Source organism: Hemisphaericaspora subhashii, assembly GCF_019202705.1.
Source record: "Hemisphaericaspora subhashii strain CBS 10753 chromosome Unknown scaffold91, whole genome shotgun sequence".
Lineage (NCBI taxonomy): Eukaryota > Fungi > Ascomycota > Pichiomycetes > Serinales > Debaryomycetaceae > Hemisphaericaspora > Hemisphaericaspora subhashii.
In genome coordinates, this window is record NW_026057265.1 from 1 (window position 1) to 15,070 (window position 15,070).

At 35.9% G+C, this 15,070-nt stretch overlaps 5 protein-coding genes across 5 annotated transcripts; 4 read left to right on the forward strand and 1 right to left on the reverse strand. All coding sequences in view use genetic code 12, as the record gives it.

Annotated features, from left to right (window-relative positions):
- Positions 1-1,507: 1,507 nt before the first annotated feature.
- On the forward strand, positions 1,508-3,325 carry J8A68_002232 (MFS transporter; the record flags this gene model as incomplete). The annotated part of the gene is made up of 1 exon (XM_049405960.1): positions 1,508-3,325. One exon carries the CDS (start codon positions 1,508-1,510, stop codon positions 3,323-3,325), a length of 1,818 nt encoding a protein of 605 aa, XP_049264450.1.
- A 1,096-nt stretch (positions 3,326-4,421) lies between these two features.
- J8A68_002233 (uncharacterized protein) lies at positions 4,422-6,041 on the forward strand (the record flags this gene model as incomplete). Its single annotated transcript, XM_049405961.1, has 1 exon — positions 4,422-6,041. One exon carries the CDS (start codon positions 4,422-4,424, stop codon positions 6,039-6,041), a length of 1,620 nt encoding a protein of 539 aa, XP_049264451.1.
- Positions 6,042-6,373: 332 nt separating this feature from the next.
- MAK32 (Mak32p) lies at positions 6,374-7,186 on the forward strand (the record flags this gene model as incomplete). Its single annotated transcript, XM_049405962.1, has 1 exon — positions 6,374-7,186. One exon carries the CDS (start codon positions 6,374-6,376, stop codon positions 7,184-7,186), a length of 813 nt encoding a protein of 270 aa, XP_049264452.1.
- Positions 7,187-7,596: 410 nt separating this feature from the next.
- Positions 7,597-9,435, reverse strand: HOL4 (Hol4p; the record flags this gene model as incomplete). Its single annotated transcript, XM_049405963.1, has 1 exon — positions 7,597-9,435. One exon carries the CDS (start codon positions 9,433-9,435, stop codon positions 7,597-7,599), a length of 1,839 nt encoding a protein of 612 aa, XP_049264453.1.
- Positions 9,436-11,610: 2,175 nt separating this feature from the next.
- On the forward strand, positions 11,611-14,678 carry SWI4 (SBF complex DNA-binding subunit; the record flags this gene model as incomplete). Its single annotated transcript, XM_049405965.1, has 2 exons — positions 11,611-11,652; positions 11,877-14,678. 2 exons carry the CDS (start codon positions 11,611-11,613, stop codon positions 14,676-14,678), a joined length of 2,844 nt encoding a protein of 947 aa, XP_049264454.1.
- Between the last annotated feature and the right edge of the window lie 392 nt (positions 14,679-15,070).

Below are 15,070 nucleotides of genomic sequence, written 5' to 3' on the forward strand. Positions count from 1 at the left end.
TGAATGATTATATGAATGAAGAATTGGCAAAATCAAAAGAGAAGGACGACCAAGGGAATAAAATCTCACCGGGAAGCCCCAAACCTCCACCACCTCCAATTAACCCTGCTAAATAAATGCAAGTAAGATATTCTTTATTAGTAAATACAAAAACATTCTATTTGATGTAAAAAAATGAAAGCTTGCCCACTGCCGGAATCGAACCGGCGATCGCTCCATTACGAGTGGAGCGCCTTACCACTTGGCCAAGCGGGCAATTTTTCACCGTTTTTTTACTGACCTGCATATAATATGTGTAAACTGAATACCCATTCCGGAGCTACACTTCCAAATGAAGACGAAACCAAAATAGAAACACGTTACTAGAGAGTCGTGGAAACATAGACGGTTGATTTTAGAAGCGTTTTTCAAGAACAATTTCACCCATGAAAAAAGAATGGAATATGGCGAAGGGTAAAGTTGCAGATAGATCGCTACTCAAAACCTTTCCCGTCAAATATAAGTATATTCGAAAGCTAAAAAGAGTGTCGAGTTTTCGCTTCACAATTTTAACAAAGATCAACCAGCATAGTTTGAAATCAAAAAGCCAACGGATACCATTAATCTTACAGTCAAACAATACCAGGACCATCTACTGACTTAAAAAAAAAAACTTCTGATCCCCCTGCTTTTGTACAGGGATATACCAAAAAAAGGTGTTGCAAATTTTAGAGACAACAAAATAATAAATTTTGCGCCGTCTTTTCAAACCAATTATGAAGTTGATTAATTCAATTTCTCAAGCGACAGTGAAGATTGCTTTAATTTAAGCACCTTGTTGTTTATTTCCGTTAGATTGATGTTCAATCTGAAGGCGGTCTACTCTTTGAGATTATGTCATCGCAAGAACACAAAGCATATTGGACACAAACCTATATGGAACACAAAAACATGTGTAAAGATAAAGCCACTATTAACTTAATTGATTTAAAAACTCTATTGGGTTTGTCATTGGTTATAAAAAGTGGGAAAACTTTTATGATTTGGCAATGGAAAAACATTTCTAGAAATTTGCCGAGGATTTAAACAGTTTATAATTTAATATGTGGTGTCGATCTGGGGTAAAGACCGATAATCTTTTTTTAAGGGGCAATAATTACCGATCGTTTTTTTGGGGTTTGGGGAGGGGTGGCCAATGAGTCCCCCATTTATCAACAACTACAACAAGTTAGTACCATTATTATCACGTCTGAGTCCAATGACTCATTATATATTGATATGAGCAATACTTTTTGTTGCTCAATAATATACAATGATTGTGGCTGTTTAATAACAATTGGGTTTGATTTAAACGTCATATTTTTTTCAATTTTCATTTTTATTCCGAATCAAAAAAAAAATAATAAAATATTATTACATTCGTGATCTTCAGTTTATATTTAGTCATAATCATCACTTCTTTTTTTTTCATTTCAAAAAACTTCAAAGTAGATAACACTTTTCTTCCTTAAAACATTAGAAACCAAGCATGGCAGAAACAACTCCCAAGCTCACTTTCCGTGAGCAAATGAAAGGGTTTCCAGTATGGCAAATGGTCGTACTAAGTTTGATCCGTTTTTCTGAACCAATAGCATTTACATCACTTTTCCCATACGTTTATTTCATGATTAGAGATTTTCACATTGCCAAAACCCCTGCTGATATTGCAACATATTCAGGTTATTTAGCAGCTTCATTTGCATTTTTCCAATTTTTCTTTTGTGTCCAATGGGGAAGAGCATCCGATAAAGTTGGAAGAAAGCGTATCTTAATGTTAGGATTAGCAGGTACTTCTGTCTCCATGTTGATTTTTGGATTTTCCCCCAATTTCTATGTTGCTATGTTTGCCAGATCACTTATGGGTACTTTAAATGGGAATATATCGGTCATTAGAACTTCTATAGGAGAAATTGCAACAGAAAGGAGACACCAAGGTATTGCATTTTCGACTTTACCATTGTTGTGGAATATAGGTGCTGTTGTTGGACCAATGGTTGGAGGTTCAAAATACTTGACAAGACCAAAGAATCCCAATTCAGAAGGAACTGCCTTTATAGGCACTTACTTATTAGGTGTACAAAGTGAAGCCTCCAACAACGACAATCTTTATGAACGCTTCCTTAACAAATACCCTTATGCATTGTCAAACATCGTGGTAGCATGTTTCTTGTTATTCAGTTTAACAATGGGTTTCTTGTTTCTTGAAGAACCATGTGACAAGTTCAAGAAGAAAAGAGACGTTGGTTTGGAAATTGGTGATTTTATTTTGACAAAGTTAGGCTTCAAAATGCCGGTCAGACCTTGGCAAAAGGTGAAACAAACTCAAACAACAAGTAGTATCCCAAGTGAATCAGTTCCAACAGAACTGGCCCCATTGATAACTAGTAGGCTTCTGTCTGAACAGGTGTATTCCACAGTTGACGACGAAGATGAAGAAAATGTTGACAATGAAGATTCAGAATCAATCGACTCATTCGGTCCAATAACCAAATCATATTCCCGTGCACTTGTTAGAAGATATTCATCCAGTCAATTGGGACCAGTCGTTTCAAGAACCACCACTTCTGCATCTATCCTTACCACAAATATAAGTCAATCTTTCACAAGAGAAATCTTTACCCCTGCTGTTATTCAGACAATGGTTGCAAATTTCCTTATTGCATTCCATAACGTCATTTGTAGCGAATTCCTTCCAGTGTTACTTGCTGGTAGATTACTTGTTGACGAATTGAAATTTCCATTTACGATTGTCGGGGGATTTGGATATGACAGTGACAGCATTGGGAAATTACTTTCCATTTCAGGGTTTGCTGGAGCCGTTGGGGTTATGTGTATCTTTCCAATTCTTGATCGTAATTTCAAAACATTGACTTTATTGAGATTTTCTGGATTAATATTCCCTGTTGCATATGCCATAGTGCCATATTTGATATTTACCCGTACCGAATACAATCCAAATTGTCCACCATGGTTGACAAAAACATTATTGTACATTTTGTTCTGTGTGTCGAATGTTTCTGGAGCTGTAGGTTTCCCTAATATCTTGATTTTAGTACATAGATCCGCACCAGCTAGACACAGAGCATTCGTCAATAGTTGTGCATTGAGTATGAATTCATTGTCCAGATTCATTGGTCCTATCTCCTGGGGATATCTTATGTCCTTCAGTGATAAGTATAAGATCGGATGGCTTTCTTGGTGGGTGTTATCCATTTTGGCCTTGGTCATGGTGGTACAAACATTCTTTATGAAGGATTATGATGAAGATGAAGAAGACAATAAACATGGAAATGACAATCAAGTTTAACAGTTGCATTGGATAGGGTTTTTATATAATGTGTTTTAAATTGTATGCAAGTTTGAGTTTATAGATTGAATACGAGTTCAGTAATTTTATACTTTTGTTGGGGCGCTTATTAAACTTAAATCCCATTTGAGATATGTCTTCTGGCTTTAGGATACTTCTTGCATGAAGTTGGTGTTCTCAAGATCTCTAAAAACCATGTCTCAAAAAATAAGTTCCCGTGGTAACAGTGCCCAATCGTTTTTATGTAAAGACTTCGGGTATTTGTAAGGGAGACATTGGATATTCTCTTCAATTGGTATATTTTGTAGCTAATCCATTAGAGCTTGACTATATACAGCCTTTCTCGATCTGATAGATAAATATGAATAGCTCTTCAAACTGTCTGGAACTTCTTTTCCCGAGAATGTGAATATTTTCGGACCGTTTTTTTAGGTGCAAACAATTTTGTGCAACAGTGGGCTTTGAGACAATGGCTTAGAAAATATTGATTCTTTAGTTTGATGCCGTATGATGTGCATGAAGGTCAACTCAAGGTTTCTATGCTAGTAATGCATTATCTTTCTATTATTATAGTCAGTGTTGGGACGTAATATATATATGTTATAGCGAACTTATCGTTTGTTCTGAATATGTTTTGTAGAATCGGGGTTTGTACTAGGGGGACTTACGATTTTTGCAACCGTTCCAGACTAAAAGAACAGAGTTCTCCCCATTGCCAAACCAAAAAAAAGGTAAGCGCCTAGCACTTAGTTTGTAGGAGACTAAGACTATTGTTAACCAAATGGGGGTTGTCTGTTGTGTTTTTGTTAGTGAAAAAGTAAATTTATTAGTCATAGTGATAATGCTACATTAGACCCCACCTCCGGTAAGATAAAATAGCTGCGGAAAAATTAATTCTAAATTTAAAATTTTTTTCGTATCTCATTCTCTTTCTTCTTTCCCACCAGATCTAAATTTATCCAGCATGTCTCGTTCCAACAAGCTCACATTCCGTGAGCAAATGAAAGGATTTCCGATATGGCAAATGGCAGTTCTAAGCTGTATGCGTTTTGCAGAACCGATTACATTCACGTCCCTTTTTCCATATGTTTATTTCATGATTCGTGATTTCAATATTGCAAAAGATCCTGCTGATATCGCAACATACTCGGGTTATTTATCCGCCGCCTTTTCGTTCTTCCAATTTTTATGTTGTGTTCAATGGGGGAAAGCTTCTGACAGTGTAGGTAGAAAAAGGATCTTATTATGTGGGTTAGTGGGTACTGCATTCTCGATGCTTTTGTTTGGATTCTCTCCGAATTTTTACATGGCCATGTTTGCTAGATGTCTAATGGGATGTCTTAATGGAAATATTTCAGTTATGAGAACTGCTATTGGAGAAGTTGCCACCGAAAGAAGACACCAAGGTATTGCTTTTACTTCGTATTCTTTATTGTGGAACATTGGTGCTGTTCTTGGTCCTATGATCGGAGGTTCAAAGTATTTAACAAGACCCAAGTCAAGAGAAGACGATTTGGACGATGGACTGCTCATAGCCAGATTTTTTATGAACACTTTCGAAAATTCAGGAAACGATAATGCCTACGAAAGATTTCTTAATAAGTTCCCATATGCATTATCCAATATAGTAGTTGCCAGTTTCCTAGCATTTAGTTTTATTATGGGATTCTTATTCCTTGAAGAACCCAATGAACGATTCAAACACAGAAAGGATATCGGGTTAGAAATTGGAGATTTCATATTAAGAAGATTGGGGTTTGAAGTTCCAGTAAGACCATGGAAAAGAGGAAACCAAAATGTGCGTGAAGAAACTCCCTTAATAAATGACACTCCGGAAGAATTATACGCGACCACTCTCAGCGATGACGAAGACGATGCTTCAATTAGCTCGTTCGTGCCAGTATCAAGGAAGTATTCGTCCGCAGTTGCCAGGAGGTATTCCTCCAATCAATTGGGTCCAGTTATTTCCAATGATGGTAGATCTATTTTGACAACTAACATCCCACAATCATTTTCAAGAGATATATTTACTCCTGCAGTTATCCAAAGTATTGTAAGTAACTTCCTTATCTGTTTCCATAATGTTATTTATAGTGAGTTCTTACCGGTTTTACTAGCTGCAGAATTGCTTCCTAAAGAATTAGAATTTCCTTTCAAAATAGTTGGTGGTTTCGGATATGATAACAATATGATTGGGAACTTACTTTCAAGTACTGGGCTCATTGCTGCCTTTGGTATCCTAATTCTTTACCCATACATCGAGCGAAACGTCAAAACTATCAATATTTTAAGATTTTCTTCCATCTTTTACCCAATTGCTTATTTCATCTTACCATACTTAGTCTTCACTCGTTCTCAATATAACCCAGAAAATCCAGAATGGTTAACCAAACTATTACTTTATTTGGTTTGTTCCTTATATGCATGTGCAGCCTCCATTGGATTCCCAACTATTTTAGTCTTGCTACACAGAGCTTCTCCAGCAAAACATAGAGCATTCATCAATGGTACTACCTTGAGTATGACTTCCTTATCTAGATTTGTTGGTCCAATTAGTTGGGGATATTTTATTGCCTATAGTGATCGGAAGGAAGTTGCTGAATTATCTTGGTTCGTTTTGGGAGTCGTGGCTTGTGGATGCTGTTTGCAAAATTTCTACATGTCTGATCACGAAGAAGAGGACGAGGAACACAACCACAATGAAGATGAGAACTAGCCCTTTGTTGGAATACGGCAGATTCTAACGGTTGGGTTTGCATTTTAATAGATTTTTTTCGATTTCATTTCTACATGTAGCTCATTTAAAACTTAGAATACATCTATATATAAAGCCTGAAGATGTAGATGTTCTTGTAAAAGAACGCTGACTATTTTCGCCTGACATGTGAACTTTAAAAGGCTCACCCATCTATATCTCCGGGTTGCAAGCTATTTCCCTTTGTTTTCGCAACCAAATCTTCGCTACCAAATGCTTATAAAAATCTGCTTTTTTAAGTTGTCCAATAAATTTTCAAGATAAACATCTTCAATAACAGTCACTAATCAATCATGTCACAAACTATACTAACAACATTGGGGATGATGATAATTGACGAAATCCAATATCCCCCTTCCTCAAATAAACCACCAATAACCGACCAAATAGGAGGAGCAGGACCGTATGCCATAATCGGAGCACGTGTGATTTCAACCATTAACCATGCATCACAAATCTCGGGAATTATCGACAAAGGAGCAGAATTCCCCAAGGAGGTAGAATCAGAAATACAGAATTGGGGAACTGGGGTTATATTTCGAGAAGATAAGTCTAGATTAACTACTAGGGGCGTGAATGTATATTCGGAAGATGATATACGATCATTTTATTATCAGACACCAAAGAAACGAATTGTGGTTGATGATGTTTTGGAATTTCCGAAATTGGCAGAGTCGAGGGCATATCATTTGATTTGTTCTATACTGAGGTGTGAAGAGATTATAGATAGATTGAATGAGATTTTTGACAAGGATGAGGAAAAGAAGATGTTTATTTTTGAACCATTGCCTGATGATTGTAAACATAAGAATTTGGAAGCTTTGAAAAGGTTACTTCCAAAGATTAACATATTTACTCCTAATTTAGATGAAGCTCGTGATCTCTTAAATTCTTCAAGTGAAGAAGACGTCAAGGAAATTGCTACCCGATTCTCTGAGTTTTTACAATTGCCAAATTCTGGAACTGTGATTCGATGCGGGCCCCAAGGGTGTCATATATCAACCAAAGGGGGAAACTCATTCGGCCTTCCTGCATATCATCAAGACCCAGCTAATGTGATCGATGTTACCGGAGGAAGGATTTATGATGGGATATTATTTAAGTAATGGAGATTGGTTAGTCGCAGGAGTAGCAGGGAATATTGCAAGTGGATGCATAATTGAACAAATAGGTATGCCTAACGTGGAGGGAGATATGTTCAATGGTAAAACTCTAAAAGAAAGACTTGAATATTACAAGGATCAAAATCCGGAATTAGAAGTTGAGTTTCCTTGGTTGTAAAAAACATTCGGTGCTGCAAATTTGTCAAGACAAGAAGAGGTGCTCTATTTATTAGACTTAATTATGTAGAATAAACATTAAACAAGATTCATTAGAAAAATGCAAACCAAATAAAGTTAATAGGAAAGAGTCATGAGACTATATATGCAATTATAAACATCTATTACCAGCAACCATATTTTATATCAAATAAAATTTTATAAATCTATAAATCATTCTTCTTCCTCTTCATATATTACATAGTGACTCCATCATGCAGATCACCATCGGTATCAAGCTTTCTAGAAGCCATGCTTGGAGGTCTATTTTCTTCAATATACAAGCATCTCATGATTTCCTTTTCATCAGTCCAAGATCTTAATCTTTTCCCATAAATATACAAAGGAATACCAAAAAGACTAACAAACAATTGAATACAACCATAAGTGATAAATGAAGTTCTATGACCCTCATCATGAATATAACTATTATTAAACAATGAAAAACAAAACCCAAGGAAATTTTTCAAAAAATTAAATGAAACCAACAGTTCACCTGCAAAAACTTTATATGAATCCACAGCGAACGTGATGGCTGTTGTACTTGCCATAGAACTACCAAAACTCAAAGAACCAAAGAATATAATTGGACCAATCCAAGGGTCTTTCACTTGTGCAGACCAGCCGAATCCCATTAATCCAAACACAATGAAAAAAGTGGATGGAATGATCATAACTAAACGGAATTCAGGTTCGTAAACTCCATGATTCTTGGAAACGATAAAACGTGATATCCTATCCGAGACCAATCCACAAGAAAGTGAACCTAAAATACCACCAACAAAAGGTGAAACATAAAATAACCCAACTGTTAATTGAGAATATCCATATGGTGGACTTCTAAAGATTTCGCCAATTGTTTCTGAAATGACAATCAACCAAACAACAGCAAGTGAATATGTCAATGAACCAAATAATATCGCTGGGTAGGAATATAAGAAAAATGGACGTAATGTGATCATCCACCATTTATCTTGAGTGAAACGACCTTGATAGATTGTCAAGTCTTTCCAATATGACTTTTTCTTTTCTTCAACAACTCCAGTTTCTGGTAATACATCCTCAGTTACACCTACTGGTTTATGAGCTTGTTCTACATCTTCATCATTCACAGATGATGAAAGGGAATATACTGGACCTAAATTCATTTGTGAGGGTCGTCTTAATGCGTAAGCATTTGGTCTTTGTTCTGGAGGGTGATAAGAAGCAACATTTTTAGCGGCTTCAGTTTCTTCCAAGGATCTTTTTGAAGGAGTTGGAGTTCTATCCCAAAACGTTTCCGGAACGAAAAAGAAAAGTAAAACAACAGTAAGTCCTAAACAGATTGATAAAATCCAAAACACCCAATGTCTATCTAACCATTGGAAAACTAACCCTGAAATTAATGGGACGATGTTTTTACCTCCCAACATTAACATGGTATAAATACCTACTCTATAGGCACGTTCATGAGCAAAATAAATTTCTGCAATTGTGGAACTTGGTAAACATTCAGTTGGCGCAGCACCAATACCGGTCATTATTCTTGCACCTATAAGACTTCCAAAACTGGTTGATGCACCACCCCAAATTGCGCCACCAAAGAAAATCAAAGTAAAAATAATATAAACTAAACGTTTACCATACATGACAGCAATTGGACTTGCAATAACGGACCCACATCCTAATGCTAACATGAATCCACCGACTAAATATGCAATAGTAGTTAAAGGTTTATCAAATTCAACAGATAAAGCATTCATACCAGCAGCCAACAAAGGTGATTGACCACCACCTAAGAAACTAGCAAATCCTACGCTAAATAAACATAAATCCCGTTTCAATAATGGCCAATTTAAAGGATCATTAGGGGAATCATGAGGTTGAGGATTTAATATTACACCAGTTGCTGATCTTTTCATGGCAATAGAATCGGCACCATCGTCATCCGGGTCATCCAACATGACGATAGTTCCTGTGACCTCTTTTCGACGAGGTTGTTTGATACCTATCCTCGACGGTGGATATCGTTTCTTGTCTTTCTCCGTCTGTGTCATAGCTTGTGTGATTGTGTGTGACGTCTATTAAGGGTAGGGGATTAATTATTTATTTGATATGCGAAATTCGGGAAATGGAACAGTGTTTCTAATCAGATCAGATAAGGGGAAAAAAGCACCGCTGTGAGATGACGTGGTAGTTTTGGATGGTTTATAATACACAACGATGATGGATCCAGGCTTATTTATAGTTCTAACAGGACAATTAGGGAGGAGCTAAGGTGGGGAGTGAGGTTGTAATAGTTGACGGTTGTAATTCTTACGTATAAATAAGCAAAAGAGAACAACTCATGAATTTATTGAAAAGAAATAAAAAATAAAAATAAATTCCGAAGTGACGAAATGGCTTAGTTGTTGTTACCTAATGGCTGCATCCTAAGAAAAAAAAAAATCTATGACATAATTTGCTATTATTATTGATGTTTGGATGTAACTATCGAACGTGTTTCTAATTTTAAAATTGTTTACTCGAGACAATAACCATTATACTTTTTCATACAACAATGTTAAAGCCGAGTACCACCACTCTATTGTTCTTGGAGTAAGAACTTGTGCATGCTGATTTGAAGATTGTTAACTACAAGTGGTTACTATGAATAAATAAATATTCAATAACTAATCTAATTCAAGTAGTACTTTACAAAAGGTGAAACTTTTCTTCAATTTAAACTAATTCACTAGCATTTAAATACTCAAGTGAGACAATGCAAACAAACTCTAACCACAAAACCACTCCACAGATTTTTTGACATATGACATCGAAACCAAGAAAATAAGACATGATATTGTGAAGGTTTCTACGGTTGGCATGTTCCGTTTGCATCTTAGTGCCAACATACTGCATCTCATTGCATTTCAAAGCGTTGCCTATTCCACTGGAATCTTACAGTAATCGATTCCAAGATGTTATAAAAAGCTTGGCGCGGAGGATTAATGTATCAATTTTAGGTTTGTACCTTCCGTAAAGGAGGGGCCACGTTAGAAAGTAACTCAAACATGGTTAAAAGAAGCGTAGTTTCTCATGGTTTGTCAATTAGGGTGATTTGAAAATTTTAATACAATTGCTGATAAGTTAAAAAGCTTTCTGAAATCATCACATCAATCAGGACACCTCTACGTCTAACTGTCGGATACTTGTGATAGAAGTGTGGCTGATGTATACGCACTGCTGCAGAGGTCATTCCTGACGCGTCTAGGAAGGTTATAGTATTCAAATTGATACTTCCAAAATTCACCCAATTAGTTTTAAACACTTTCCAAAGGAGCCATTTGTTCTGAAGTGTGTAATCTGGCTTCAGTGTTCGCTGTCTCCATTTTTCCCGACTCATTGGGTAAATTTTTTGCAATTGCGATACGTATCTGATTCTTTCTTTTCCTCACATACATAGTTTATCCTTAAACACCACTAGAAAGGTATGCCGTAGAAGGATATGAGCGTCGCTTTGAATAGATTAGGATGGAGTCCAATTTTGTCTTTAAAATTTTCAAATAGCTTTTTGTGGTTGTTTGTTGTCGTTTATTGTGCGTGTAGGATCTAGTTTTGCTAAAATGGCTGCGAAAAAATTAAAACGGTGTATTAAAACACGGCTCGGAAGTAGTATACCTTAAGGCCATCCAAATGAAAAGAATTAATCAATGTTTATTTTCAAAACTAAGATTGACTCTGTCTGAAGAGATCAACATTTGGTTGGGAAGAGTAGTCAGACGAGACAGTAACATGGTTATGCTACCAATCATACGTGTATTATGCGGGAACCAATGAAATAAACTATATAAATATACAGCGCTCATACTACACGATGTTGCAATTGAACACTCTAGATTACAGAGATAAGTCAGAGAATTGTCGTACGATCTAAAATATAGCCTTCATTTATTTCTAGGTCGTATGATTGATGGAAGTAAATAAAATCTTAAGTAAGAGAGATCTAGAATTGAAATTTTGTTTTTCTTTTACGCGTCAGTATTTCCTTTTTCGGTCTCCTCCCCCCCAGCTTTGACAATTTTCTCTGCTTTTTTTTTCTTTCTCTCTTTAATTTAACAAAACTTTAAAATTCTAATTTTTTTTTCACATAGAGATTGAAACCAAAAAAAAAAAAAATCTTATTTTCAAATCTTCTTCTCTCTCTCTCTCTTTCATTCATTAGAGATTTATGAACCAATAGAAAGTACCAAATGTCAGAACCTCCTCAAGTGTTCCGAGCTACTTACTCAAACGTATGTATCATTGTCGATCAAACGTAAAACGTTTAATTCCACTTATGTATAAAAGAAGGATATTCAAAAACCTTTAATTCAATTTACGTGAAAATCTATCATTCTTTTCTCACCCCTACTTATTCCATACTCACTCCCCCCCCATACACACACACAAACTCGACGCGTCTTTTTTTATATGTACACACCAAATTATAGAACTCAAATACTAACAATGATATTAGACTGATGTATATGAATGTTCAATGAATGATTCACCAATCATGAGGAGATGTAAAGATGATTGGGTTAATGCCACACAAATCTTAAAATGTTGTAATTTTCCTAAAGCAAGAAGAACCAAAATTTTAGAAAAAGGTGTTCAACTGGGATTACATGAAAAGATTCAAGGTGGATTTGGAAGATTTCAAGGAACTTGGATTCCATTGGATGATGCAAGAAGATTAGCAGCTACATATGGAGTCACTAAAGAAGATGCTCCTGTGCTATATTTGGATTTCAATGACCCAAATTTAATCATTCCCAATAAAGCTAAACCTGTACCTAAAGAACCTTCACTGGTTAAGAGAAAATATGTCAAGAAACCAAAAGTAGTAGGAGATACGCCAATTAAGAAATATAAAACTGGGAAAAAGGCAGCCTTGCAACAAGCTGTGGCAGACGCTGCGGCTGCAGAGGTTGAAGCTGCTGCTACAATCGTGTCAGCAAACGGAGGATTTCCTCCTCAAGAAGCATTCAATGGGGGATCTAGACATCCTTCATATGTTGCACCTAATGGGCAATTTCAGCAAATGTATGGGCAACCACCACCACCACCACCCCAACAACAACAACAACAGCCGCAACAGCTTGTAGCTCCAACAAATGGTGCTGGCCGTTTACAAGGAGGAATACCTCAAGCAATTCCTCCACAACAATTACCACCAGGAACAGCTCCATTCAGTCAAAATGAATTCATTCCTATAAATAACAATATGCCATTTCCAAATGAGTTTCAAAATTTTCAAATGCAAATGCAACATCAACAACAAGCACAAGCTCAACAACAACAGCAACAGCAGCAGATTGCCAAATTTTATAATGGAAACGGATATAGTGCCCCACAATCAAATAACAATCTTCCAATACATTATCAAAAAGTTCCAACTTCATCACAATCTTCCAATGACACCAATTGGTCACAACGTGAGAGTGATACGTCAATAAATTCAGCAGATGGAGATACGAAGAATCAAATCTTAAAAAGTGATAATACCTATTCAGCCCAATTATTAAAGTTCTTTAGTGATGATGATGCCGAAATTCCATATTTCATAAATTATCCTCCTGCCGATTTCAACATAAATGAAGCAATTGATGATGAAGGGCATACTGCCCTTCATTGGGCTTCATCTATTGGAAATCATCAAATGATTCATTTACTTTTATCTAAAGGTGCCAATCCATTGGTAGTGAATAATTTTGGATTGAATCCACTTTCGAAATTGATTTCATTTAATAATTGTTATGAATTGAAGAATTTCCCTAAGGTATTAGATGATTTGGAATTGTGCTTGATAAATACTGATATTAATGGTAGAACGCCATTACATTATTTAGCTCAATTTTCGAAAATGAAATCGAAATATGAAAGTCTAAGATATTATTTGACTACTATTTTGAATAAACTTACAACAATGTCAAATAATATCAAACCGGAATTATTGAGTAATGTAATCAATCATCAAGATGTGAATGGAGATACTTGTTTACATATTGCTGTTAGGGCAGGTTGTACTAAATTGGTGAAGTCACTTTTACAATATGGAGCTAGAGATGAGTTGGAGAATGTTCAGAGAGAAACAGCAAGATTATTAATAGGACAATATGGATTAATACCCAATTATAATACTCAGGAAGCGGCGATTTTCCAACAACCGCAACAACAACATCAACCACCACCAGGACCTCCACCTTCACAGGAACAATTGCTACCACCTCCACCCCAACAACCCCAATTACAACCTCCAGCTATGCAACTATCACAACCTCCAAATTCCCAAATCCTTCCACAAATACAGGCTCGCACACAACGAGAACCTCAACCATATCCTTATCCAGTTCATAATCAACTTTTGGCTACCCCAATACATCCTTCAAGAGCCGCGGAAACTCCAGATACACAAAGAACTACAATTCAAGAAGATGACGAGGATGATGACGATATGAAAATCACCGCTCACGTAAACAAACAGCATCTAGATGCGCTTAATAATAATGTGTTTCTTGATAAACCCATAGTTACCAGTTCTCCTGAAGTTAGCCGAATCATGAAGATGGAACATACTCCATATAAACCAAACCCACCCCAATTGGATGAAAATGGAAAGATATTGGAACTGCCTAGTTCTGAGAAAAAAATGTTGGAAATGTCAGATTTGAAATCTATGATTAATGGAATGATTAATTCTCTTAGTGATTCATATCTTTCGGAAATGAATAATCTTAATCATGAACAGAATAAACTTGAGAGTTTGATTCAGCAGAAATCAAATGAGAATAGGGATATTTTGTCGGCATTCAAGAAGATTTTTCGAGTTTCTGGACTTGATATTGAAGATTTTGATTCTGTTGAACAAGGAAAAGACATCGTGCTTGAAAATATTGAAAAATGTTTACAAATCTTATCTGAGAAAGAACAAGATTTCTTTAGGGTTATGCTGAGAAATCAAGCTTACTCATTAGCGAAATTAGTTCAAGAACAAGAAATGAAATATGTAGAACAAGATCAACAAAAAGGGGGTGATGCTGTCGATAGTGATCAAGAAGATGAAGAGAAATTCGAACAAGCGGTTGATTTGACACAATTACAAATCCAAAGAAATAAATTGGTGAAACAAATTGGTGAACGGACTACTTTGTTTGCGGTTGATGATAAGATGTATAAGTATAGAAAATTGATTAGTTTGAGTTGTGGCTTAAAAGTGGAGGATATTGACGGGTTGATAGATGGGATTGAAGAAAGTTTAGTTGAAGGGATGAGTTAGAGAAGAATAACTGAAAGGGAAGCATTCTCTCTTGAAGAGGTTATATAATTACAGTTTATTTTAGAAAGGGACATAGTTAAGGAACAATATTTTTGATATCTTTACTTTTTCAATTCTTGTGTATTAGTTTATTTTTAAATCGACATTCATGTAACAGAAAATTTGCTACCCCAAGGACTGTAGAATGTCTCTCGAAAGAAGTAGACCACCTCCTTGTTGTAAGTTGGGGTATTGGTATAAATCAACATGGCTGCCAATATTCGTGATTTACACAGGCTGCAAAAAGCTTGGGGCGTGTACCACTCAAAATCAACAAAAACTTTCAACCCTGAAAATTGAAGTTTAAAAACTGTAAACAACTAAGTAAACCTCACCAACAATAGCTTAAAAAG